The sequence below is a fragment of the Candoia aspera genome, chromosome 10 (assembly GCF_035149785.1).
Source record: "Candoia aspera isolate rCanAsp1 chromosome 10, rCanAsp1.hap2, whole genome shotgun sequence".
NCBI lineage: Eukaryota > Metazoa > Chordata > Lepidosauria > Squamata > Boidae > Candoia > Candoia aspera.
Genome location: NC_086162.1, coordinates 21,988,818 through 22,016,795, shown reverse-complemented (window position 1 = coordinate 22,016,795; position 27,978 = coordinate 21,988,818). Strand labels below are relative to the sequence as shown.

The 27,978-nt window shown below is 44.8% G+C and overlaps 2 protein-coding genes across 3 annotated transcripts in view; one reads left to right on the top strand and one right to left on the bottom strand.

Annotated features, from left to right (window-relative positions):
• The first annotated feature begins 754 nt into the window (after positions 1 to 754).
• RABAC1 (Rab acceptor 1) lies at positions 755 to 6,728 on the top strand. 2 transcript variants are annotated; one of them, XM_063312148.1, is made up of 6 exons: positions 755 to 863; positions 2,363 to 2,476; positions 2,727 to 2,939; positions 3,917 to 4,014; positions 5,579 to 5,680; positions 6,232 to 6,728. In XM_063312148.1, exons 2-6 carry the CDS (start codon positions 2,397 to 2,399, stop codon positions 6,318 to 6,320), a joined length of 582 nt encoding a protein of 193 aa, XP_063168218.1. In that variant the 5' UTR covers positions 755 to 863; positions 2,363 to 2,396; the 3' UTR covers positions 6,321 to 6,728. The 2 variants fall into 2 exon arrangements, with proteins under 2 accessions (XP_063168218.1, XP_063168219.1); XM_063312149.1 differs by lacking the exon at positions 755 to 863 and adding an exon at positions 885 to 1,048.
• Positions 6,729 to 10,383: 3,655 nt separating this feature from the next.
• The window catches only part of ATP1A3 (ATPase Na+/K+ transporting subunit alpha 3), a 29,965-nt gene continuing 12,370 nt past the window's right edge, over positions 10,384 to 27,978 (bottom strand). Inside the window, exons 12-23 of the mRNA XM_063312454.1 lie at positions 24,799 to 24,991; positions 23,033 to 23,208; positions 22,262 to 22,398; positions 21,566 to 21,716; positions 20,386 to 20,554; positions 18,230 to 18,384; positions 17,371 to 17,494; positions 15,885 to 16,030; positions 13,431 to 13,561; positions 12,140 to 12,241; positions 11,897 to 11,988; positions 10,384 to 11,220 (exon numbers count right to left, since the gene is read on the bottom strand). Of these exons, the coding sequence (XP_063168524.1) occupies positions 11,192 to 11,220; positions 11,897 to 11,988; positions 12,140 to 12,241; positions 13,431 to 13,561; positions 15,885 to 16,030; positions 17,371 to 17,494; positions 18,230 to 18,384; positions 20,386 to 20,554; positions 21,566 to 21,716; positions 22,262 to 22,398; positions 23,033 to 23,208; positions 24,799 to 24,991 (1,605 nt within the window). The 3' untranslated portion in view covers positions 10,384 to 11,191. The remainder of the gene's footprint in view (positions 11,221 to 11,896; positions 11,989 to 12,139; positions 12,242 to 13,430; positions 13,562 to 15,884; positions 16,031 to 17,370; positions 17,495 to 18,229; positions 18,385 to 20,385; positions 20,555 to 21,565; positions 21,717 to 22,261; positions 22,399 to 23,032; positions 23,209 to 24,798; positions 24,992 to 27,978) is intronic.

The following is a 27,978-nucleotide window of genomic DNA, read 5'->3' as shown; positions in this document are numbered from 1 at the left end:
TAGGGAATTCTGGGAGTTGAAGTCCATACATCTTAAAGCTAATGAAATTGAGAAACACTATTATAGACTAACACATGGATGACAAAGCCTAACAGATTTGTGATCTGGTCTTCTGAGACAGAAATAAAAAAGGGTTTCACTTGTTGACTGAATAAATGACAATAAGATTTTCCTAACTATGGTTTACTGAATATATCACAATTGGCTGAATTTGTTCAACATAAAGCAAAATCAAGCCAACTACTTAATGGATTAACCATGCATGAATCTTATAAAAAATAAACCAGGATTATAACTGACAACCCAGATGAATCACTCCCTAGCATCCTCGCATGCATCATGTGCTTATTCTGAATTTAAGGTTGAAAGCTAGTAACCATTTAACCAGGACACAGTTTAGGAGCTGGAATCCCAGGAGCCAAAATATGCGATTCGCCAGACCAAACAAACTGGAATGTTATTGGTAATAGTTGCTGCAGTAATGATAAATCTGTCAGTCCTATTCGCCTTGCAGATGTTCAGGACTACACCATCCATCATCCTCAGTCAGTATAGTTTCCAAGCCGAGAGCTTGGAAAAGGCGCGATCCTGTTATTCTCCGTGATATTATGCATAGTAAGAAAACAAATCTTTTTCGAGCAAAGAGGAATGATTCATAACACGCGTCAGCAAAGAACAGAAACGGACTACGTGCCGCTTTCTATGCAAATTACTAAGCCCGCGAGAAAGTGACCACAAAGACTCTATTTCCCAGTAGGCTTCGCGCCTAGGAAAGTAAACATCCGCGTTCCTCCCCGCCCTCTCCTTGCCACGCAGACAGATCGCTTCCGCCGGCGAGCTGGACCGGGTCCTGCCAGAAGCAAGTGAGGTTCTGTTGCCAGGGGCAACCCTGGATGCAGGGGAGGCTGGGCTGCGCAGCATCGGAGGGACATCTTTTGTTCCTGGCCGTAGATGCGTGGAAGGAGAAAGGGATTTGGGGGGCGGCTAAGCTCTTTCGAGAGCCAGTTTGGTGTAGCTGTTAAGGCACCAGGCTAGGAACCGGGAGACCGTGAGTTCTAGTCCCGCCATGGGCACAGAGCCAGTTGAGCGACCTTTGGCCAGCCCCTCTCTCTCAGCCCTAGGAAGGAGGCAATGGCAAACCACTTCCGAAAAACCTTGCCAAGAAAACTGCAGGGACTTGTCCAGGCAGTCTCCAAAATCGGACATGATTGAACGGATTTAAAAAAAAAGGCTCTTTTGTGAGCACTTTCTGTTGCCTCTGCTTCTGGTGGGTGGACTAAGAGTGGCTAAAATGTGGGAGACGCACCCAATGCTGTCTGAGCCGTGGCATGGGAAAGCCCATCCATGAGCTTTGTCTAGAGTTGGACGCTCCACACGGGGTGGTGGGCTCATCCTGAGAGGTGCAAAGTGACCATTTGTGCCAAGCTGTGCACAAGATGGGTGTAAGGCAGTATCTGCTTTCCAGCACTGGCCAGATAAAGCCTGCAAGAGGCCCATGTTAGCTTCTTTCCGGAAGAGGGTGGGCTTGTGGGAGAGAGGCAGGGCAAGGAAAGAAGATAAGGATAAGGGATGTTTATAAAAGAGAAAACAGACTATAATATGGTGTACTTTATATATATGGTAAATTTGTACACGTACAGTACCTGTCTATTTACATTGTAGATTTTTTAAAATGTTTCTATATTTTTTTCTCTATGCATCTTGGATTTATGTTAATTTATGTTACCTGATATTGTCTGTTAATCATAGTCCAATAAAAACAATGGGGGGAAAAAGTCTTCTCCCTTACATAAATGAATGAATGAGACAAGAGGTCTTGGTTCTCTTACCTCCAAGCAGGGGCATCTGCACTATAACCAATAAATTGGCATAATTTGATTCCCAGATTATTAAAAAAGAAAAATCCAAGTAAATGGGGGGGAGGGAAATAAAAAAAGATGTTTTAATTACTCCTTGCTAGCAAAAAAACAGACTACCAGCAGGCTGCAAATGGTCTGTTCTCAGCTGGTAATTGGCAATTGCCAAAAAAACCCCAAGCAGGTTGGGCTGACTGGCCTGTTTGTTGCACTGATGTCACTCTGGAAGGCCTGCCACGCAGCAGTATATCAAGCATGTTAAGGAAGGGGTGGGACTTGTGCAGTGACATCACTGTGGGGTGCCATTCACTTGTTCCGCTTTGCTGCAACGCCCCTGCTTCCAGGCTCTGTTGGTCAAAATAGCGAAGGGCACCCAAAATATATTATGACATGGTCTTCTGAGTAGCTCTGGATAATGCTATTAGGCATTCAGGGTGGGTTTTGATCCACCCCAACCAACCAGTGTTGTGCCTGACTCCCATATCTGTCTCTCTATCCCACTTCAGCTTCTCAGCCTTACCTGAATTTGCCTGAAGCTCCATGGCTGGTAAAACCGGACCAGAACATCTCTTCAATGCAGCCACTGAGGTGGAGACTACAGGAGCGGTGTTGGGCACCAAGTAAGTTATGGGAAGATCATTTTGCTTTTCCTAGCTGGGTGCCCCCAGAAGCGTTGAATTCAACTCCTATCCTCCCCAGCCAACACAGCTAAGAGGTGTATTGGCTGGATGTTAAGAGGAATTGTAATCTAACACTCTGAGGACAACAGAGTTGGAACAGCTGCTCTTTCAAAAGAGCTTCGGAACTGACATGTGTATTTGAAGAACACTTTTCTAGTTCTCTCCTGGCCTTCTAACTTCTTCCTTCCAGGATCAACATCCCAGCACTCTTGCCCCAAGGCCCAGCTAAGGAATGGCTAGAAAAGCGTCGGGCGACCATTCGTCCCTGGGCCAACTTCCTGGACCAGAGGCGTTTTGGAAAACCTCGGAATTTTGGGGAGCTGTGTAAGCGGCTTGTACGCAATGTGGAATATTTCCAGAGCAATTACGTCTTTGTCTTCCTAGGACTTATTGTGTATTGCCTGTGAGTAGATTTGATTGCTTCTTTGCTTATTTGTGTGGGGAAGGGATTTTCCTGACTGTGCTGCAAATAGCGCTCAGGATGCACAGGCCTGCATATATCTCACAGTGAAATTTCCTGAGGCAGGGGCATCGGCAGGGGAGGGTTGAAAAGGTCAAAAGATGGCAGCCAGAACCAAACTCTGTAATATGCATTTCTGGAAGACCATTCTAGCACCCTGCTGCATCTAGAACAGGCAGGTAGCAGGCACAATTCTAGAAAAGAATGAAGGGGGAATATGTTGCCTAAGTTCACTCCTGTAGTTTGTGCCTGTCCACTATGCTGTATGTTAAAGACATAAACAGATCAGCAGAAGTGTTCCATTCATGGGCATCTGGGCGCAGGGGATAGGGAGGGGTCAAACAACAAAACAGGCAACTTGATCAAAAATGGTGACTTACATTCTTGCATCAGACGTTGGCGTGCAAGTAAATATGGTGGGCTTTGCATCACGACATTGCCATACACATTTTGTCATTTTGATGTAATCTCAGTTTGCTGTGGGTGCCTGACTCTTAGTTTGTTCTTGGCAATGCCACTCATTCAGTGCTTGCTTGGATAAAATTCTGCCTGCAGTAGGCATCAAGGAAAAGGATTCTGAGTGGCCTGTAGCTGGACATGTTAGGGAGCATCCAGAGCTTAGTGGATAATCCCCCTTTTGTTCCCAGTCACAAAGACTTTCCACTATTCGATTTTAGTTCTTAGAGCTTTTAGAAAATAGCGACCACCTAGGGAGGCCTGTAAAGAAATTAATACACTCACCTAATATTTCTTCAAGTAGTGTATATGTACAAAGGTCTTCCATTTTTTGTTGTAATGGATTCAGCCCTGTTTTTATTAATTCAACCTTAATTCCATTAAATTGGCAAGAAAGCTAGTTTGCTGTTGCATGTTGTTTCATGATGCATTTAACTGCACTGAACTTTCCTCTCTCCTGTTAGCATTACATCTCCACTACTTCTGATTGCACTTGCTGTGTTCTTTGGGGCCTGTTACATCATGTACTTGAAGACCCAGCAGTCACAGCTTGTTCTCTTTGGTAAGTGGCAGTCTTTTGTTCCCATAGGTGCCATGTGCAATAATAGCATCAAACAATGCTTGGAGCTAATCTAGAGTTCTATGCATGATATGCTCTTTCTAGAACATAAATTTCTATTATTTTCTCTTGTTTAATGTCTGCCCTTCTATAATTTAAAAAAAATAAACACACACCTCCTTGCTTGTTGAAAGCTAGCACATAAGGGGAAAGAGGAGGCTATAGCTTTGATATGTAGGCTTCCCATAGCTAGGAATTGTTCACTATGAAAAAACATTCAATCACGCTGTCCCAATGCCTTCTGAAATACTGACATATAATTGCTAGTGGATTATATCCTGTATCTTTTCTGAATTTCCAAGTCAGCTGCCCTGTGATCTGAATAGGGTAGTGCAGGCTGAACTGGAGATGTAAATTATTGACACTCAGAACTATATTGTTAGTTTAAATTAATTAAATGTAATTGTTAGGTTAAATGAAAGTAAGGTAGAGATTCTCATCCTGGCTCTTTCTAGATAAATTCCCATAAAATCTACCCAATGCCTACAGATTATGAAACCTGAATTTCCAAACATCTGGGGGACACCAGATTAAGGAAGGTTCTTCTAGCTCAAAGGCTGTAACAAAAGTAGCAAGTGAATTACAGTAAAAGGGTCAAAGCTTAAATCTCGGCACCAATGGAAGATAGTTTTGCCCTAAGATTAATTGTCTGTGTGACTTTGGAGGAGTTGTTGCACACAAAGAGGGGATGATAAGCTCTTTTTAACTCAGCTGCAACTTGTGCAAAATCACATATAGGTATGGTACATACAAAGACAGGAAAAATGTGCTAATTGGGACTTTTTCCTCCCAAACCATATTGCCGTGGTATGGAAAGGGAACAGGGCTATCTCCAAGCTACTATGGGTTGCATTCGGAGGTTCCTCTCACTGAGCCTAAAAGAAGTAAGCAAATAATAAGGAAGTTTATGAAAAACTGATTTCTGATAGTGAATTAAGGAATAACTAGACAAATAGATATCCCGGGAGAGAGAGAACGCGCCAAATGTTATACAACACAAATAGAAAGGCGATGGCTCGTATTGGCACAAGGAGAGCATATTCTCTTCTTAAATCCATCCATTACATCAGTGTTTCTCAGCCTTGGCCATTTTAAAAAGATGTGTGGACTTCAGCTCCCAGAATTCCCCAGCCAGCATGGCTGGCTGGGGAATTCTAGGAGTTGAAGTCCACACATCTTCAAGTGGCCAGGGTTGAGAAACACTGCATTAGGTAGCTAACTTGAAAGGACTCTCTTGTCAACAAAAGTCTTTGAAAGCTACAGTTCCCAGAATAGCCACAAGATGGTGGTGCACCAACAAGAACAGTGTCAATCTTGGACAAATTTCCACACTTCGCAAGACTCCAGCCCTGTCACGTAGTTCCTAGACCACAGAACGCAAAACCATGGCCTCAAGGCCAGCATCTCTTCAGGCAAGCATGGAAGTCTGCCACCTTCTTTTTTAACAATCGAAACGCAGCCTGGCAGGCCAATTGGCTGTATTCTGACTCAGTGTCTTTTCCTCTAGGACGAGAGCTCAGCACAGCCCATCAATACAGTCTGGCCGGAGCTGTGTCTTTTCCTTTCTTCTGGCTGGCAGGTGCTGGCTCGGCTGTCTTTTGGGTGCTGGGTGAGTAAGTAGGAAAACGCTGTTCCAGGTGCAGTGCACTCATCTGTCTTAGCTCACATTTTGAACCATGGATGTTTGATCGCTGGATCCATTTTTGGTTACTGATGATGGCCCCTAGTTTTGCCCATGTGACTCCCTCTCTCCAGCCATAACCGATCAGGGGTTTGGATATTTTAATTGCTGCTGCTGCAGCAGCAACAACCTGACTTGTAAAATTAATTGATCTGGTTTTCTATTGCTGCTGCTTTTTCCTTGCAGAAGAGAACATGTACTTCTCTTTGAAAATACGGTGAATACTTTGACTTTACATTTGTCCTTCTCGAGAACTGAAGCGTTGATAAATCCTGGTATCTGGGATTCTGTTCCACCACACTGTGTGTTTGAATCTTTCCTTTCCACTTTGGTTTCTTCCCTTCTTCGCTCAGCTTTTGCCCTAAGAGGTCCTTGGGAGCTGCAAGAGAAAGACTCCTATAACTCTGAACCTGAGAAGGGAAGGTGATGGGTCACCCCATGTCTTCCTTTCCCACTGTGCCTTCTGTTGTTCTCTGCAGGTGCCACGTTGGTAGTCATTGGTTCACATGCTGCCCTCCATGAATTGGAATCCACGGAGACCGATGAGCTACAGATGGAGCCCGTGTGAATGGCCAGAGAACTTCCTGCGCCTCCATGTCCCCCCGCCATTGTTGTTACATTACCCATGTATATAATGCTGCTATTTCATTCAGTGTCAACATGCCATCTTAAATTGCAGTTTCCTCCAAGTCTTTAAAACTCCCAGTGGTTACCCTGTTGAAGTTGCCCTTCAGAGAATGCTCCAAACGTTTATTAATTTTCAGGTATCTCCCCGTCTCTGAACTTCTTGTTCCCAGTGATCGTGGGCTTTTTCATTGAATATATAATAGAATGCTGCTATTAAAATAGTTATTCTGTGGGTTTTTAGATCCCATCATTGCTTTCCCAGTAGCCAGGTGCTGGAGTTCCATGCACACGTCTTGAACCCAGCCTCCTTTGTCTCTTATCGGTAACATTAAAGAAACAGTAACATTAATCCACACCTCCTTTGAGTGTTTAATGTGTGCAGCCAAGGTTGCAGTGACCCACAGGATTACATCCAGTTTATACCTAATAACTAGGCTTCCTTCCAAGGTCTGCAGCTTGTTCAGCAGTGATGAATCAAAATCACACATCATAGCCATGTATCACTGCTGCATTTGTCTGCTAGAGATGGAGTATAGGAAAACAAACGCTATCAAGGTTGGAAAAGCTGAATCTCTGCATGACCTCTAAGTAAATTAATCCAGGTTCCTCACATTTGGAGGAGTTTGGTCCAAGCTGTGTTTTCTTGTTTTCAATTACTTGTGCTATTTTGGTATTCAAGCAGCAGATTCAGGCACCAGGGCTTTTTTACAAGGGACATGATGAACAGGCACCTTAGCTTGTGGAAATCTTTTTGAAATGTACAGAAGAAACCTTGTTCTTTTTAAAGCTCCTGTTACTCTAGTCTACAATATTACTGCAAAGATTTAGTATACGTATTTATATTTTCCATTTCAGTTTCTAATAACTTAGAACTACAAGTTCTCTCTCTGCTTCGGCTTTAGCCTTTCTTTAGGTTACATGTTCTATTTCCTATCCAGTATCATTCGATTTTGGAAATTAAGAGGCTTAAACTGTGTAGTCATACAAATGACTAATACTCTGGCAACAGATAATATGTTCCAGATAAGATCATTCTGTTCTGTTCATTGCAGCAGGACATCTCCATGGCTTCCAGGAGAATTCTTCTCATGGATGTCACGGACAAGGTCTACTGTGTGCAAACTCAGCCTGTGTGTGTGAGAGAGAAATGTCTCAGAGGAAGCTTAATAATGTGATGCCTTCCTGATGTATTTAATTAGCGCTCTGTAAACTTAGCCCATGTGACCAATCATTGTCCAGCCTTCTGCATCAGATGAGGGCCCAAACCCACAGTCTCAGTTCCAAGAAAGGAGATTTCAACAAAACATTAGGAAAGTTTTTAAACTGTGGTTTTTAAGTGGAAGAAGTTGCTTTAACAGATGGATAGAGGTATTTAACGAAAGCCTGGAGAGCTTGTCTCATCATGCATTGCATTCTGTCCATTGGCATCAAGGTAGGCTTCGTGACTTTTTGAATCTCAGTTTCTGAATCCTTTGTTATGAAACCATGTGGTGCTCCAAAGCAGTTTATTGGAAGTAATTCAGGAGAGGCACAAGAAAGGTTGTCTTTGCCTAGCACCTAATTATTGGCAGCCACAAGGTGTGGAGACTGATTTCCTTTCAAGGGGACTCAGTGCTGCAAAAAGCTGCTGTGAGGATGGCGTGCCATTAATAGTTTTTCTTGGGGCTGCCAGAAGTAGGTTGCAAAACCTGGGATGACCACTAGATGGCAAAGGATTTGTTGTAGTCTTCTGGATTTTTTCAGTCCACATGTGGTAGCCCAAAGGTGGGTGATGGTGGAAATATATATGGGCCCTCCCCCCATTCCATTAGCAATTTCCAAACAGTATCAAAAGATAATAATTCCCTTTCCTCTTTTTGCAACAGGCTGTGTCTTTTACCTGCTTCCAATTAGTTACTGCTGATTTTTCCCAATCAGGTGTACACCAGTTGTGGTGAACTACACCCCACCCCCGGCAGTTGATAGCATGCTAGCTTGGAATTCTGGGGTTATAGTTCACTCTTAGTAAAAAGCAACAAAATTGGGAAAGCAGGCATCCTGGATGGTGCCTGTTTTTGAATCAAGTGGGATTAGTTAATTCAAAATGTGGCATTTTTATTGAATCCTTCCAAACAAGGGCGCCTGTAGCTGGTTTCTTATTTTTAGACTGAAGCAGGAGATGAAGGTCTGAGGCTAATAAAAATAGGGGGAATCTGCACCCACGTGGAGACATTCTTTCTCTTTTCCTCTTGCTCAGCCACATTTCTTAGTAGGTTATAGGTCAGGAATAGGTTAAAATGATTGCCTGCTTTTTAAAAGCATTCCTGCTTCTATAGCTTTAGTGACCACTGGTCTTGCATTCCAAAATTAAGACTTCCCTTTTCCCCTCTCTGCCCCCCCCACCCCCATTCCCTTTTGCTTCTTCACTCTTTCCATGCCAAAAGTCTCCATTTATAGAGTGCTTTCATATTTGGCTGTTACTCAGAGGCACAAGAGTTTGGACAATGCGGGCAGCCTTCAACCCTCAGGAAGGGTAGGATTTGCAAGGCCTCTTGGATACTGCATAATCCAGGTAGGATAACAATATCCATCATTCTTCCCATGCCCATCTCAGCATCCTCACCTGCCTTGTCACCATGGCAGTCTCTGTCTTGCTCTGCATCCTTTAGTTGCCTTATGACCTCCTCCTCCTCCTCCCTGGGTGCCAGATGGGGAAGAAAACCAATCCAATTACATTAACTGTGTTAAGCAGCATCTTAATGCAGGAGACTGTGCTAGACCAGGAAGGGTGGGGGATATTAGCTTTCAAGGGGAGCTGAGCTGAGCTGAGCTAGAATCTCAAAGAAGGTCCCAGAGGGAAGTGCTATAAGGCTACCGATGCCAGTTCCCTCCAACCTTTCCTCCTGGGTTGGATGCCAATTCCCACCCCCACCCCTTTACAGCCAACTCTAAACTAGATTGGGTTGTCTTCAGCAAAATGTGATCCCACGGCCATTTCACCCACTTTTGCCTTCGCGGCCACTGAGATGCACACAGGATTCTTGAATAAATACGATTTTCAACTTGATCTTTGCTTTCTGCACACCCCCAGGAGTCAAGATTGCAGGCCGCTTAAAGAGTGGCTGGCTCCAGGTTGGATTACTATAGCAACAGTATTTGCACCATGTTCTTCATTGCACACAAGGTCTTTTGAGAACTGTGTCCAAATCATTAGCCCTAAAGATCACGGCTGAGTTGTGTTCAAATGAGACCCACATTCTGCTCGGTGTTCCACCTGCCTTGGTACAGAGCAACCCACAATTTTATGGCCTCGGTGCACCATCTCCTTCTGCATTGCAGGTGGATGGACTCTCACATGCATTTTATTTTCCTTTTTTTTTGCAACAGATAGGCATCAAACCCCTAGTGTATATAATGAGGCGGTCACGTATCTCATATTAAATATTCCACTTCTTTAATTATTTGTTAAATCTGTTGGGGTTTCTTGTTGTTTTGGTTGGTTCACACGACGACACGATCCCGAAAGGGGAAGGGGAGATGGGACAGGACAAAAAACACCTACCCTGACATTATGTCCCCCCTCCCCTTGCCTCCCACCTTACAAAGAACGTAAAGGTTTGTGTGATGCAGGGTGGAGGAGGCACAGAGAGATGAAGCCACCTTAACCCACCAGGGTCCCTCCCCTCCCCCTCCCAATTTAGGTGAGGGGGGCTCTTCCGGGAAGGGGCTATGGCTGAAGTAGCAGGCTCAAGAAACAGGAGCATGGCTCGCCAAGGGGAGGGGGGAACGTTAAGCACCAGTGGGAACACACCCCCTCCCCTTGGTGTCACCCCCCTCCCCTTGGTCAGTGGCAGGTAACAACCCAAAGGCCCTCTCCGACGGGTGCAGACCACTGGAGGGAAGGTGGCTTATGTTGGTGTCACAATCCTAGGAGAGCAAATGTACATGCAAAAGAAAGAGATTCCACCTCTTGAGGTTTCATTTACACATCTACAGAGTCAGGCTCAAGGGTTAGGGGGAAAAGGAATGAAAAATCCTGCTGCTTTTATTCCAAGAATGAACAGTAAGAGGCCGCCCAGGAAGCTTAGCTGGACAGTAAAGCTAGTCCGCGGCTGACCTCTGTCCCCCTTGTTTGCACTTGTGCAGGCACACACAATCACCCATACACGCGCACACACGCACGCACACTTCTCACAGGGGAAAGGAAATAGGGAACAGATTGGCACGGCGGGTGGGGTGGGGGGAGAAGGAATCTGCCTCCCCCCTGTCAGGGTCAGACATCTTACTAGCGCTAACCAGGTCATAATCAGCCCCCTGCCCCACCCCGAACCCCACCCCGTTTGGCTCCCACATCCAAGGCATGTTGTTTTGAAGGCGGCTGGTCCCCGGGTTCAATCCCAGCTCTGGAAGGAAATTTAAATGTTGGGGTTGAAGGAAAGGTAAAGAAATATTGCCCCATCTTCACGGCATTTCCCCCTTCCCTCTCAACACACAGGCCCTCTTCCCCAGCCTGCTTCTGGAAACCAAGGCAGAATTTGGCAGAGAGCAGAGGTGGGTGAGAGGTGGGTGTGGGTCCCATCCCCTGCCTCCAGCCTCCAGCCTGGGACATGCATGCAGTGTGAGACAGGATGGATTTCCCTTCCGGGCAGCCTGGATTGGGAAAGAGGGATGGGGATGGAGGGCTTGGTTCATTGTTCCTCTGTCCCAGCATATGATCCTGGTGTTGCAATCTCTCATAATCATGGGGGGTGGGGGGAGGGCTAGGCAGAATTTTGGAGGGTCAAGATTCCCCCCCAGCAGGGGAGACAACCAGCGGTGGACACAAGAAGAGATTCAGTAGTAGGTTTCTTTCTCCACCCATCCTGTAAAAGAAATGAATATAGATTAAGCATGAGTGCCAGATGGGCATTAGGGCCCTCCCTCCAAATACGATCCAGAATCCCGCTCCCCCACCCCCGTCTGTTTCATCTGCTCCTTATTTATACCCCCATCTAGGTAGGATGGTGAAACAGACTGTGAAAATAATCATCAGCCAGCCAGGAAGAGCTTTGCATGGCTGAAAAAATGCCCTTGGGCCTGCCCCCAAAGAATTTGCATTTGAAAACTATTAGGAAAGGAGGGAGGGAGGGAAGAGAAAAAAGGAAAAGAAAGGAAAAGGAAAGGAAAGGAAAGAGAAAAGGAAGGAAGGAAGGAAGGAAGGAAGGGAAAAAAGGGAAGGAAAGAAAGAAAAGGGAAGGAAAGAAGGAAGGGAAGGGAAGGGAAGGGAAGGGAAGGGAAGGGAAAGACTCAAAGTGCACAGAGAACAGCAAGGGAGAAACAGCCATTTAGTTCATGAATTCCTCAAAGTAAAAACATACTTTGCTTAGGACTGTCTGTAAAATGACCAATAAATGGACAAATATTGTACTGAAAATAGGAAGCCTTATTTTAAAGCTCCAGGATCGACAGCTTCTGTGACGTGGGAAGGGATATTTCTGCAAACCCTGCAGCCCATTCAGGCCCTCGCACCCCCAGCCAGCTTTCCGGGCCCCCTCTCACCTCCTGGGTTACGGCGCAGTATGAGTTTACGGATTTCATCGTAGACAAAGATGAGGAAACTGTACGGAAAGGCGCAGAACCACCAGCTTGGCCTGCGGAGAGAACGCAGACGTGCAGCACAAGAGCTGCGGAGGGCGAAAGGGAGGAAGCCCCCGGCTGAGAGGGCACCAACCCTTTAGGTTCCAGCCACTGGCCTGAGAGAGAGACCCCCACCCCCAAACAAAATAAAAAGTGGGTACTCACTTCAAAGGATACATTCTGAGAGCCACATCCATGCCAGGGCAGTAGGACAGGAAGGCGGCTAAGGCAGTCTCCTCAAAAAGACCAAAAATAAGGATCTTGTTTCTGGGAAGAGGGGAGAAGAGATTGGGATGGATGGATGGACGGGCAGGTTGTGAAGAGAAAAAAAATAACATCAGCTCACTGCTGCACAGCCCTAATCACCATCGCCAAAGAACCCGGATGGGCCGTCCCTCCCGACAAGCATCCCGGTCTCCTCGCACATAATGGCTGAGTTCCCACCACATGCTTAACCAAGTCCGTGAAAAAAACAAGGGGCTGCCTTCACTCAGCATACCAAGCTTGGCTATTTTATTTATTTATTTTTTGTACAAATCCACTGGACTGGTTAGATTCTGGGTTAGGGTATTGTGCAAATCCAAAACAGGAGTTAATTCAGTAACCAGGTTAAAGGTGCTGTTTGAACCCAGCCACTGGAAAATGCAGGCACAAATCCAACCCGTGTGTGGAATAGCCTATCACTCCCAATGAGAAGTCCTGATCCTTGCATATAGGGATTCCTAACTGGAGATCACAACTTCTGAATCCCAAACTTGCACTGTTTGCTAAGCAGAGGTGCCTGCAGCAGAGTGGGATGGATCAGTTATGGCAAGCCCCACCCCACAGTGATGTCACTGCACAAGCCCATCCTCTATGTGCCCGCATCATGATGCTGCTGTAGGTCAGGACGTCCAAAGTGATGTCATGTCATTGTACACAAGCCCCATGAAAGCACCTCTTGTTCCTTGCTTGCTGGCAAAAAACAGGCCAGACAGCCCAGCCCACTTGTTTTCTGCCAGTAATTGCCAATTACAATTTTACCATTTTTTTGTGTGTGTGTCTTTTGTATTGTAAGCCACCTAGTGTCACAAGGTTGAGATGGGCACCTATATAAATTCAATAAACAAACAAATTAATGGCTGAGAGCAGACTGACTGCCGCCTGCTACTGCCGCCCAGTTTTTTGCAGGCAAGAAATCATCAAAACACAATTTTAAAGAAGTATTGCTTAGATTTTTTTTTTTAAGTTTCTGGAAATTAAGTTGAGTCGCTTGAGTCAACTGTGTGTGAGTTGAGTGGCCGTATAAATGTATTGACTAAATAAATAAATAGATAAATAAGTCAAGTCATTTGATTTCACTGGCTATAGTGGAGACACTCCTGCCCTTAAGATTTGACAAAGACTTCCCTTCTTGGAAGGAGGAAGGTAGAGTTTATGTCCTTGCTTTGGCAAACAAGAAACCAAGGCGCCATACCTCATGCCTTGCTGGAAGACAGAATTCCTTCTGGTTTTGCAAATAATCAAGTCAGCCCACTGCACCACCACGATGCTGACAAAAAAGGCTGTATGGCAGGTGAACTCCACCACTTTGCGTTGCTCGTAGGTCTAGGAGGCAAACAGGGAATCAACTGTCTGCACACACCCCCAGAACTAGAAACACGATTCCCCGTCTTGCTTTCTTGCCTAACTGGACCTGCGCTCTTGGTTCGAGATTAGGGGTGCAAGGGGGAGATGGAAGTGCCTACTTTCTTCCTCTGTCCTAGAATCACTCCCCACGCTGCACTACAGCTGCTGCAACTGTACTGTTAATTCAGCAAAAGCTCAGTTCCAAGTTGGTTGGAGTGACATCTGGGATGTCTAGCAATCACCAAGCAGAATTAAGGACAAACTAAGCCAGTATTTCTCAGCCTTTGGCCACTTTAAGATGTGTGGGCTTCAACTCCCAGAATTCCCAAGCCAGCATGGCCAAGGTTGAGAAACACTGAGCTAAGCAAACTACAGTTTAGGGCCTCACAGTCTGAAGGAGCCTTTCAAAATTTCAGAATGTGGTTCGCTTGTTGGAGTCTTATTATAATCTGATATATGACAGTGTCCATTAATTAAGTCCTCCTCTATGGCTTACATGATCCTGGTTAATTAAGATAAGCTTTGTTTCTGTGTGCCTTCACACCTTTTGTTCAAAGAGGGCCCTTACCCAGCCCATCACGGGTTTGTTCGGCATCTGGGCAGCATTCTTGCCAAGTCCAGCTCTTACACAGCCCCCTTCTCATTTAGCACTTGCGAAATAGAGCCTCTATAGCTTCCCACAGCTTAGGGCCTCACCATGTCTAAATCCAGCCCTGAAATTCAGTTGCCCTTCCAATGGCCAACACCCAGCAAATGATGGAGACCAAAAAAGACACAGCTTGTGTGGAAGGTATTAAATTGAAAACATGCATGGTTCATGGTGCTCTTTGGCTGCAGAGAGGAGCATCAATACCCCTGTATCTGCATACAGGTAACAGCAAAGTTACTGGTGTTGTGATTCAAGGTCAAGTCCTGGGTACCTCCCTGTCTTTTGCTAGGCAACAGAAGGGAAGTGGTTTGTCACTGTCTTTTTCTGGGATGTTCTTTGATTTCTCCAGCTTATCTTCAGCCCTGTTTTTCCCTGGTGGCTTCCATGTAAGGACCCTCCAGGTCTCACTCTTCTTAACTTTGTAAGATCAGCCAAGGTCAGCCAGTTGCTTTGCATGGAACAAACCCAATTTTCTTTGCACGAGCAAGCTGTTCATTAAATACCAACAGTTGGAATCTACCTCCTTGAGGGATGTATAGTTTTTTAAATTGCTGTCTCCTAGTAGTCTGATCCTGGTTTAATTTCTCCCCTCTTTACACAGTTGCTTTAAAAAAATCAAAGAGAAGGGTAGTTGGACCTCCAACATCTTGACTGTTTTCGTGCAACAGGCTTAACCAGATCCGTTACAAACCTAGCAATCTCATCTGCATAGGCTAAGTATGGTCTTATTCAACCTGTGAAACCAAACATGTTTCACAGAAGGCTTTAGAAAAATATCTCTCGTCATGCTTATTCCAAGATGTTTTCTTTCCTACTGTTGCAGTACAAAATTCAGAATGCTCCAGTCTATAGCTGGAATTGATCCATCATGCATAAGGTAGATGAAGACTATAGACAGCAAGAAAGAACTAAGAGAGGTACAGCTGTAGGGGACCCTCTGGGGGCAACCGGGCTTTTCCTTTGTGTTAAAAGGAACACAGTAATTCTAATCATTCCTAGATGCTTGAAAAAATTTATACTTATCCTAATTTCCCAAATCTCTACTAAACAGGTTTTTTGTTTATTCTCATTTCATGGAAATGGAAATAAAGGTGGAAGATAAGAAATGTTGCATGGCTGTCTATCCATATCCAGAGCTGTTTAAATCCAGTTCTGTTTGGTGTGTCCATCATTCAACTAGATCATACAGGCTCTTACTCTGTTAATTTTAGGACTAGAATCTAGCATTGGCAGAACATTAAAACAGCTTTCTCTCTCTTGCTCTGTTCCCACCAGCAATATCAAATCGTTCACATTTCAGCAAAAGGCAGTGTCCTGATACAGTATTGAAAACAACGTCTTCAAAAGGTACCAGACCTAGTTCTGCTGTAGCATCACCGTTGCAAAATAAGTTTCCACGGAACCAGTTAGAACTGGAAATGTCAATGGTCAATTACCAGAAATGAAATCAAGTACCAATGTGTAAAGAGTGATCAAATTAATTTCTGATATATAAAGAGAGAAACTCCTGGAACAAGAACATCTAAAACATGTAGCACCACTTTACATGGTTTATTCAAGCAGAACTGCCACTAAGCAGGGATTGGATCTCAGCTTTCCTTTCTGTAAGTGATCCAAATGGTTAACTTGGTTCTGCTGCTTTCCTCTACTTACCCACTGCTGCCCATATGAATCCTCCAGATCGTTGACTGTCCGGTCATCCCAATTAAGACGGATGCCAACAAGAACAGAGGGAAGGAACCCATTCTCAGCCAAGATCACAAAGTAGGAGAAGAACCCGCCCAGCGCCTGAATCATTCCTGCAAAAGAATTTGAGGGTTGGGGAACTCCTTCTGTCCAGCCCTTCAGTTCCAACCTACCCCTCTCTGTGCAGCTATCTTGAACTTCAAATCCTCCATGCTTTCGCATCTAACCTGCACCTGAGGTGCAGCCCCGGGTTGCTGTGGAAGTCATGCGCCCCACCGCTTGCACGGGTTGTTACCACTGGGGACCCATGAGACCTACAACAATAGTGAAAACTTTTCTGCTTGGTAACTCTCGCTCATTAAGTAAATTAGTTCATCTCATTGAGCATGCAATCCATCCATCCTGGGGAGATTAATACAGATAGAAGCATTTATATGAATTCTGTTCTAGTTGTAATCCCAGGCTAACAATTCAGGTTCACATGCACAGGGCCACCATACATATACCACAGAAATGCTGCATAGTAGGAAGACTGTTTACCCAACTAGCCCAGTGTTTTTCTATCCAGTTGCCATCGCTCAGTAAGATTTCAGAAAGGCTTTCCTATGATCTGCTGCCTGATCCTTTTTTTGATTGGGGATCCCAAGGACTAGACTTTTGAAGGCAGAGCAAGAACTCATTGATTTGGGTTTATTAACCACCGTGCAATTCTGTGTGTTCCGAGTTCTGGTTTCTCAAAAATCCCAAACAGCACTGTATGCACATAATACCGTATTTGCTGAAACAAAGCTGGTCCCACCAGTTTGATCTCCCTGGGTATAAACTATTATGACTGCAAAGAGATCAACATAGTTTGATAAATAATGATTCACTGTTAATATTTGTGTGTTCATTATTATTATTACTGTTACTAAAATATTGTTACTACTATTCCTGTTTTATTAAGCTACACATCCAATGTTTAGTTTGTGTTGATCAGTGAAGCTTTTATATTTTACAGGCTTGCAGTTTTATATTAATCACTGAGGAGAAAAGTTCAGGTTTTTTGGCTCTTTATAGCAGTAGAGAAAGACTTTATAAACCACCAACCCCATGCTCTTCAAATGTGTTAGACCAAATGAGGTGAAGAAAACAAGGTGAAGGCTTCAACCCTAAAAATGCTCACCAAGCATGGCTCTCTCCTTATTTCCAAGAACTTCCTCCCAAATAAATGCAAACAGCATCAAGGCCTTGCTATGTTTGATGCATGGAGTAGTGGTGCATTTGGTTGAGTCTTCCGCAGAACCCATTCATCTGTCAGCAATATTTCTCCCTTTGCCCCACAGGACTGCCCATTTTTATTTGGATCTCCAGATCCCCTTACTGTGACAAGGCCCACCTTGTCCAGCCCGTCTCCCATCTCCTATAGTCCACTTCTGAGGTCATCCCACCCTGTTGCCTGTGCCTCGCTCACCAATCTGCCCATATGCCATGCTGATGAGCCGTTCATTCACCAGCTTGTCAGTCCTGGGGTTCCGGGGCTGACGCTTCATGATGTCACTCTCAGCTGCTTCATAAGCCAAGGAGATGGCAGGTACCTGGAGAGAAAAAAGAGAATGGAGATTTTACAGTTTGCTAGATAACAGCTTTGTCTTACATTTAAAGATTTGGGTTTTCTCATTCTAATCACTGAAGGAAAGGCAAAGAACCAGAATGAAAGATCAGGCTGCTTTGGGCCATTTCCTCCAAGTCTGTGTCTTCTTTTCCCATCCTTTTATTTTCTTTTTTTGAATCACGTATTCCTTCTTTTCAGAGATACGCAAGGGTCTACCTCTGCAAGAAATATGATTCCGTGCCTCTGCCTTCCTGCTCACCTCACACAGTTTAAGCTGCACATTAGATGCATCTCCCCAGTTCTACAAAAGGTAGCAAGAGAATCTTGGTTCTCAGAATTATGGTTCCCAAGGTCCTTGAGAAGGACCAAGCCCTAACAAGTGTGAGAAGGTGACGAGAGGCTCCCTGCGTGAAATTTAGTTGTGAGAGAGGTCTCTAAACTAGCCCTCGTCCAAGTTTCCTACGTGCAGAGAATTATGATCATTTCCACAAAGAAGTATGTGGTTCTGTTTCTCAACACCTTCAGTCAAAAGTGGTCCAGGCCAGGATTTGCTATCCCTTGTAATTAAGGATTAAGCTCGGGTTTTGAATCCTGGCACAGAAGCAAACTATGGACAGCATCCTTTGATCTGTGAAAAGGGTTGCAAAGAGGAAGCAAAGGAAGCAATATTGAAGCACCTGGTGTTGGAGGAAAAATGGATGTAAGGGAGAGAACTCACCATGTCAGTGCCCAAGTCAATGCAGAGGATAGTGATGGTGCCCAGAGGCAGCGGGATGTTGGCCATGATGAAGAGCAAAAAGGGAGTAATCTCTGGGATGTTGCTGGTCAAGGTATAGGCAATGGATTTCTTCAGGTTGTCAAAGATGAGGCGTCCTGGTGAGAGGGAGACAAAAGGGTATAATGGGGAGAGAATGGGGCATACCTGGGGGGGCAGGAGAAGCAGGGTTCACCAAAGTCAACGCCAGCCAGATATCTGCACCATTGGCACAATCTTCTCCTCCTCTTCTTTCCTAACACAGGGTTAGTAACTCTTACCCTCTTTCCTTTCAAATCTTGGGAAGGAGTCTCTTGGAGAAGAACAAGTAGCTATAACTTTGTTACCAGGAAGATTATAATATTAGTTGAAAATAGGAAGAATTCTCTAGTAGAAACAGTTCAGCAATGGAACAGGGGCTCAGCGAAGCTGTACCTGAGCGGGTCAGTCACTCAACTAAATAGATAAATTGGTCTAATATATAATTTTTTTCTTTTGGGACTTCTGGGCATTAAACCCCTCCAATTTCTCAGCACCATCATCAAACTGACAGAACTTAATATGTGTCAGAATTACTACAGTACTGCTGTGACCACTCACGCTGGTGAGGAATTAGGGAAGTTGTAACTCCAATTCATCTGGAGGGCAGCAATTTGAGGAAAGCAACATTAGGAAATATGAGCATGGAACAGAGCCTCTTGGATAGGGATGGGTACTCCTTTATTGGATGTACGTGAGTCACAGCTCGATAGACATCTGTCTGGAATGCTTTTACAATTTCTGCCCTGAGCAAGAACAAAGTATTTGTCATCTCCTCCAGCATGGAGATCCAAGGAAAATAGATAGCCAGTGCAGATGCTTTAGGAGGAATCAACCCTTCTTTCTAGAGTGGGTGGTGTTCCTCCTGCTGGGCTGTATAAAGAGCAGGACTGAAAGAAGTGATGGTCAAGAGGCAAACATGGGGAGGAATAATACCCATTCTCTCTAATGCCCTTTCCCCCCCTCTTTCTGACAATCTCTTAGGACATAAGAACATCCAAAGAACCATGCGTAGCCTGTCTAGTCTAGCATTCTGTCTTCTACAGTGGTCAGTCAGAAGCTCATCAACATAACAGGAGAAGAACTGCCCTCTTCCATTACTATTTCCCAGGTGTTGACTTTCAAGGTTTGTGCTTGTGATTCGGGATCATAATAAACAACCATCAACCTACCAGTCCCTGGATGTGGGGAGGAGGGGGACAAAGTGATCTCATGTGCACATGTGATGTCACATGGGACATGCAAACTCATCTTGGGCCAATGGCCCATGGCCATTGATAGCCAGCTCCCCACCCCCATGAATTTCTTCAGTTCCCTTTTAAGCAATCTAAACTGGTGGCCCTCACCGCTTCCAGTGGTCAAAGTTCCACCCTTTAACTCTACTGTTATGTAAAAAAAAAAATTCTTTTATCAGTCCTGTATCTTCCTGTGTTTAGTTTTAAGGGGCGGCCCCAAGTCTGAACAGAGTAGAAGAGGGAGAAAACTGCATCCAGATTTTCTATACTAATTTATCATGTCTCCTCCTCCCCATTGTCTCTCCAAGCTAAGAAGTCCCAGACCAGTGTTTCTCAACCTTGGCAACTTTAAGAGGTGTGGACTTCGACTCCCAGAATTCCCCAGCCAGCCATGGCTGGCTGGGGAATTCTGGGAGTCAAAGTCCACACCTCTTAAAGTTGCCAAGGTTGAGAAACACTGCCTCAGATACAGATCTGTCCCCTCATATAGGAGCTGTGCTCTCTCCAGTAAGCAGCTGCAGGGAAGAAAGAGAAACAGCCTTCACTGAATTTCTTGCAGATTTCTGCAACTGATTTCTTGCAGAGGAATGTTGTAATTAGACTGCAGATCACTTGATAGGACCATTTGCCATCTTAAACTCATAAATTGCCGGCTCCTGTTTACAGATTGGGTAACTTACTGTATGGGATACACGGGTTGTCATGATTCATAGAATCCCGCTTTGAATTCTGATGCTGTATAACCTTCCTGCCAGAAGTAAGATTTTAACAGTACCTACCACTGAATTCCACCCTCGATCCGACTGTTTTAGAGGGGGGGGAACCGATCTCCCCCTCCTTGCTTACCTTCTTCAACTCCAGTGACAATAGAGGCAAAGTTGTCATCCAGGAGAATCATGTCAGCCGCTTGTTTGGAGACATCCGAGCCAGCAATGCCCATGGCTACTCCGATGTCAGCCTTCTTCAGGGCAGGCGAGTCGTTCACTCCATCACCTGTTACAGCCACAATCGCACCCTAAGGGGGAAGAAAGGCACCTTCAGAAACAGAGAGTAGGTGCTGTTCCAAAGGAAGGCTGGGTGGTGATGAACTGCCGAAAAGAGATGGTTTTGATGGAGAAAATGGCAGTAAGAAATGCGTGCTCAACCTGCACTAGGGTAGAATTAACCTCATTCACACAACACTGCCAGCTATATCCAGTGATAACACCTCCTCCTACAGAGAACATTGCCTGATAGTTTTTGCAAATCTGAGCTGCTTGGAAAGTCTAGTTGCAAACCGAGTGAGATTTTGGTAATGGATGCAATGACTGGTTCCAAGACTGATTAAGATTAAGGAGACTGTTATGGAAACAGCCGGCTGCAAGCTTCTCTGTTTTCAGTGGAAAGACCCCCTCCCTGCCTATTCACAGGAAGGCTATGAGAAAGCAACTCAAAAAGTCTCTGATGTATTATTCTAGGGAATAAATTGGTTCTAAATGGGAAATAGTGCAGTTGCTGCCATTCTTGTAATGCTATTGGACTCATCTCAATAAATCTTGCTAAAGAAAACTGGGTTAGAAAGAATCACTTTGAACTTGATGCAACTGCCAAAGAGCCTGACGATGAGGTTGTTACACACATTGCAGATGAAATGCTGAACTGTCCATGAACTATACTGTTTTAAAGGCAGAGAAGGGATTATGTGCTCTACAAGGGAAGAGAGTCTCTGCACATCTGAAGTATTTTTGTATTTTTGGCACCTCTGTGCTGAGCGCTTTCCATTGTGAAAAGGTGAGATTCAGAGGAAGCCGCTGGTGGAATCTGTAAGCTATGGGATTAGCAAAGCCCTTCCCTCAGCCTCTCAATTTATAAATCAATGCATTTTGTAGTGCATATTTTTACTATATTGGACGGTTCTGTACTGGAAGTCCTTCATTAGCTGTATTAACTCCCTGCTAATTCAAAAAGACAAATCTAATGGGATTTGCCGGCAGAATGAGATATAGAAGAAGTGCACGGTTGGTTGGACGTCCTTCTCAGTCTCTACCTGTCTTTGGCAACCTTCCACGATGATCAGTTTCTGCTGTGGAGAAGTACGGGCAAAGACAATCTCGGTGTGATTGTGTAGGATTTCATCAATCTGGTCTGTAGACATGTCTTTCAAATCTGTCCCATGGATCACACAAGCCTTGGCATCTCTACGTGGACAAAAGACAAAGTGGATAGGGGGTACAGGGTAAGCACTAACAGACACACACACCCCATATACAGATAGAGGGCCAGCTATGGGCTGTTATGCCTCAGCATTTCAATGTTGTTTTGCTATATTTGTCTTCCTGCCTTCCTCTAAGAATTTCCAAGAACACAACTACATTTCAGCTTTAATCAGGATTAATAGTTACAGCCCTCCAGGAGTTGCCTTCATCAAACAATAGTCTATTGAATTCCCACACAGGGTAATGAAGGAGAGAGCCGTCACAACTAAACAGATACCTAATTGAGACACAGTTAGAGAATAAAACTTAATTGTCGTATTATCTATGCTTAGCTTCACTGAGAAAACTATTTCATAATAGGGTGACAGAACAAAAGGAAAGTAGCCAACCCCTCTCAGGTGTGAGACTCCCTGGCCCCAGTCTCTGTTTTCCAACTCTCTGTCCTCTGAGTTCCAGGATGTCCTGGCATCTCTTGCTTTCTCCCCAGACCCCCATGTGGATTTTCTCCCTCCATGCTTTCCCCTCACCTGGGATTGACCTGACTGACAGGAATGTTTAGCCGGGCAGCAATGTCTTCCACTGTCTCATTGCCCTCAGAGATAATCCCCACACCTTTGGCAATGGCTTTAGCTGTGATGGGATGGTCACCTGTTACCATGATCACCTGTGGAGGAAAAGCATGGTTATCAAAGGGGTCTGGGAGAGCACAAAGACTGTCCACTAAAGCAGAATGAGTTGTCCAATCCAATTCATTTCTAAGAGTTAGAAGTGTCGAGGGAGATAATGAGGTTTCCAACGGCAATTGCTTCTAAGAAGTCCTAGACAGCTGCAGGATGTTACAAGCTCCTTCAGTCCTTCAGACATCTTCAGTCTGACACAAGCCAGAAGCTGCCATTGGCTCAGCTGCTCTGACATCATATAAGATATTGCAAGCCTCGGGCCAATCCATTAATCCATCATAGACAAAAAGGAGGACCTTGGATTCTGGAGAGTGTGGGTAAACCGATTAATTAAAGAGCACTGAAGTGTGTTTATGGCATAGGGGGTTGAGTGACCTTGTATGGATCAGCTGAACCATTTCAGATCTTTTCACTATAAGGAGACAGGGGGAAAAAAGGCTGCTTAGGAGAGAGAATTGGCCTTCTGTAGTATCAAAGGCAAGATAAACAGATTTCAAAACACCTGCATTCAAGCCATGCTGGATTACATCTCTGAACTGGATGTCTACACAAAGCTGTCCTGCAGTTCACTCAAGGGGACACTTGCAGTTCATCTTCGAGACTCTCAAACCGCCTTACCTTGATGCCGGCGCTTCGGCATTTGCCCACAGCATCGGGCACAGCAGCACGGGGTGGGTCAATCATGGACATGAGTCCTACAAAGCAGAGGTTGTCGGTGGAAAAGTTGACATCATCACAGTCAAAGGCAAACCCTTTTGGATACTGCTCTTCAGGCAAGTAGTAGTGGCAGAAACCTGGAAGCAAAAAAACTGGTCAGGAAAAAAAGGGGAAGTTTGGCCCGGAGAACCTGGATGGCCAGATTTTAGTCAAAGACCTTCTCGTATCTTAGAAGACACAGACACCCCAATGTAATGTAAGTCATGCAGGGCCTGGCTCTGGGATAAAGTAGCATCTAGGCCAAATGCACCTTAGATGTCCTGCCCCCAAGATATTTTAGCTTTTGTAAAAATGTTTATAGTACTTATAGATTGCATTCATACAACATGCTAAGTTTGGTAAGTTTGTTTAATTTCTGCATGGCTTGAAGTGCTAGGGGAACCCTGTCCACTTGGTTAATTTAGAGTTCAGTGTATTGACTCAGAAAATTGTTAATTCAATAACCAGATCAAATGCCATAGAATGTGTATTGCTCAATAAGGTCTCTGCGAGGTTAACTTAGGTTATACTACTTTTAATACAATGACATCAAATTCAGGGCTACTGGATTTGCAACAGAAACATCTGGATGACCACTAAATGGCTGCTAGAATTTTGTAGTTCTTTACTGCCATCTAGTGATGGTCTGGGGCTTTGCAGCTCAGATCAGGTAGCCCTAATTGAGTACTGTAGCCCTAAAAGAAATCAGATTTAAAATTAATTGCTGGCAGTTTCTGATTCCATCCACAATCAAGCCATTCTGCTGGGGGAAAGCTGAAAGCCACTCGCTGTTTCCCTTCTCCCAACAACCTGCACATTCAAACAGAGGGAGGATTCACACATCTCACCAAGCTCTGTTTTTTATTTAACCATTTGCGGTTTCAGGCGTCCCCAACCTAGGTGCCTTTCAGATGCATGGACTTCAATCCCAAAATTCTCCGGCCATCATGGCCATTGCTGAAAACTCTGAGAACTGAAATCCACCCAACTGCTGCATGTCCAGGTTGGGAAAGGCTGCAACTAAGTCACAAACCATAGTTTATAAAGCCATAATAACTTGATTCCTACAACCCTCTATGCCACAGCCAAACAAACTTCATTAATGCTTATCAGACTGTGTGAACACAGACATGGAATCAGTGAGCACAACTTGGTGCCCTTTTCAATTCAGCATCCCTCCCCAACTAGGCCTTGATGCACTTTTTTAGCCCACCTGTCTTGCAAAATCTGGGTTCAGAAAATATGTAAGTTTCTACAGAGGGCCCCTGTGGTGGATTTCAGTAATGCTGCTGGTTCTCAGGAAGGAGGGAGCACGGAGGAGGATGAGATAAGAGGAGACACAGTCCAGGAGGTGATAGTGGGAAAACCAAGAGATTCAGGATAGCCCCACCCTAGAGCCTACCCAGGTTATTTTCCCTGAGGTTAGGTAGAGTAGCTTTAGTCTGGCAAGATTCTGTCTGTATAGTGTAAGCAAATAAAAAACTGAAGTTTGGCTGAACTGATTCTCTGAAGTTCTTGGGCTGGGCCTGACAGCACTAGACTCCTCCTAACTGGCTTAAAAAAAAAAAAAAAAACAGCCATTGGCTTCTCCTAAATTTTGCACAACATCCAGGCCTCCTGTCCATTGGTGTCTCGCCTTCTTTAGTCCTCTCCAACTACTCCAGGATCCTCTCCCCAGCCATTCCTACCCAGCACCCTCTCGCCAAGTCCTCCGAGCTCCAGGTAGGCATTCTGGAAAGCTTCTTTCAGTTCCTCGTCAAGAGGCTGTTCTTTGCCTTGTAGCAGAATGGTAGAGCATCGGTCCAGGATTCGCTCAGGTGCCCCCTTCATCACCAGCAGGTAGCGGTTATCATTGGGGTCTTCTGTCTCATGAATCGAGAGCTGCAACGGGAGCAGAAAACCAGATCTCTCAGGACAGAGAGAGCCCTCCCAGGTTACAAATATAGGAGGCCACTGCTTAACGTATGTTGCTCATGAAATGGAATACAGATAGTCCTTGCTTAACAACCATTCGTTTAGCGATGGTTTGGACTTATGACGGCACTGGAAAAACAACTTGAGACTGGTCCTCACACTTACAACTGTCACAGCGTCCCCACAGTCATGTGATTGCAATTTGGGCAAGTGTTTGCATTTATGTTTGCATTTATGACCATCACAGTGTCCCATGGCCACATGATCGCCATTTTTCACCTTCCCAGCCAGCTTCCAGCAGGCAAAATCAATGGGGAACCATGTGATTTGCTTAACGACCACGTAATTCACTTAACACCCACAGTAATTCGCTTAACTGCCACTGCAAATTGGTCATAAAATCCTGTCGGATTTGCTTAATGACCTCATCGCTTAGCAACTGAAATTCCAGTCCCAATAGTGGTTGTTAAGCAAGGACTACCTGTACAGAATGACAGAATGCAACACCCATAAAAACAGGCAAAGTTTTGATTGCACTGTTGCAGCTGCCATCTTGATTTGTTTTACCATGCCCTAGAACAAACCAATATTACCTCAGTCATCAGTTGTTAGCCAAGGTCCACTGGTTTTGGACCTAAGGAGCAATGGCAGCAGTGCACATCAACTTCACCCAGGAGCACCACCCCTTCTCTTCCTGGAAATTGTTTGTCAAGAACAATCATTCCAGGTCGTGGCACACTGGGAATCCTAGCTAATCCTTCCCATCTGTCAGCAGAAAAGATGGGGATTAAAGCTGATGGGCCTGAGAATACAGAATGTGGGAACTGTATTTGGCTCTCCGATTCAACCCTCTTTGTGGGAACTACAGAATACAAGTATTTACTTCCTCTACTTCTTCCCCAACCTGGTGCTCTCCAGAAATTCTGGACTACCACTCAAAATTCTCAGCCAGCCCCTTGCTGTCTTTCTGTATCCACCCATGGAGAGGCCAAGAAGATCTTTGTGAAGTGTGTTCCTGATGTGGTCTCTTGGGGATTCCAGATCAACATTTCTGTTTTGTCCTTGCAGTCCAGCTCATGGCCCAGAATTTTAAAAGGGGTTTAAACATTATCACCTTCTGCTAATCATTCTTTGCTGCCCATCTCTTCCGTCGTTCCTTCTCAGCCAAAAAGAAGAAAAAGGAAGGATAGCTGCATAGATCTTTTGATTAATAGTATTATAAACTATACCAGGGTTTCTCAACCAGGGTTCAAAGTTTCATTCTTTATTTTTAGTTTATGAACACTGTTAATGCATATAGACAGGCCTACCCATGAAATGAATATAATCATTTTGCAACTTCTGGCCTATATCTGAGCCTGAATGTGCAGGGGTTCCCTGAGGCCTGAAAAATGTTTCAAGGGTTCCTCCAGGGTCAAAAGGTTGAGAAAAGCTGACCTATACTATAAGCAGACCAAATGGCCAAGATCCTGCAGCTGAGGAAGGTGGTGCTGATGTCCTGGAGGGCAGGACTAGAACTGTTGGGTTGAAACTACAGGAAAGTACATTCAGGTTAGATATTAAGAGGGATTTCCTGATATTATGAGTTGTCAACCAGTAGTGTAGTTCCTCTTCATTGGACAGCGCGCTGTCCAAAATGCTTAGCAGATCTTGCACCAAGTAGGGTTGGGCTAGATACCTCAAAAGTCCCTTCCAACTCTATGATTCTAGAACAGAATTGCACAATATTATTTCTGTCAGAATCTGTGCTTGGTGAGACACCAAGGGCCACACTCCAAATGGAATGGGTAGGCCCAAGGTTGATTTCATTTTGTTTACATTTCAGTATGTAATGGTATGTGGGAAAGACCTTGGGAGACGGGGGAAAGAGATGCTGTCCTTTAAGGAATGATTAGATAAGAGAAGGCATAGTCTGCAGATGCATAATGGGCAGAGAAAGAGACTAAAAAGGACCTTCTGTCACGATCACCACTGCGATGCTTGTGACATCGCAACGGCTTGCATGACAATGCAGGGAAATGGGTACCGGGCGGATTAAGGGAAAAGGCAACTAGCTAACAAAAGAGAGCAACAGGTGCTGGCAACAAAGTATCACCTCTAGCCGCGCCTGAGCTGTCAAAGAGATTACGAACCTGATCGCCCGGCAATGAACCATCACCGGCCAGAGAAACAATTAAAGAAACGCCCGGAGCACAGGAGGGGCTCCACAACCCCTCACCTACTGGCAACGGAACCGAAGGGGCTCGGGGCGCACCCGAAGTAAGAAGGGGTGGAGCGCTGACCGGCGCGGGCTATTTAAATCCCATTCCGGCGCACTCCACTCACTCTCAGCTTTTCTTAAAGGGCACGCATACTGTTACTCAAATAAAACCAGAACCTAAGCCTACGCTAGCATCTGTGTTTTTACTGGGTAGCAGGCAGAGCCTGACACCTTCACTAACTTCTCAGACTGTAAAAGAGACAGGGGGAGATTTGTACTTTCAGACTTGCAGGATTCTGTTAATGTAGCCTTACGATAAAGTAGTATTAGCTCATCTGGTCATGCTTCCTGTCTGGTCTGCCTGGGAAGGCTGACACACTAGGATGCAGTGTGGCTAATATTATTATTTGCCAGTCTTGTATTTAATAATGTCCTTCTACTATCGTATTAAAAATTAAAATTTGGTATGTTTCCATAGGCTGTATTTAGGAACTGCAGAATGGATAGTTAGAAAATAGAATTGAGGCTATGAAGGAAGTGAAGGAAGAGTAGGATTTCTACAATTTGGGAAGGGAGACGAAGTTGTAAGTAGGAACGTTCTGATACACAAGCTGGCAAGACACACAGCACTAATGAAATGAGTCTATACAAACTCCCAATTTAGGTGTTTTTCTTCTTTTTTGTGTGTGGTGGTTGTTCTTTTTCTTCAAAAAAAAAATTGGATTGGGGATTAGAATTCTAATAGCTATACTAT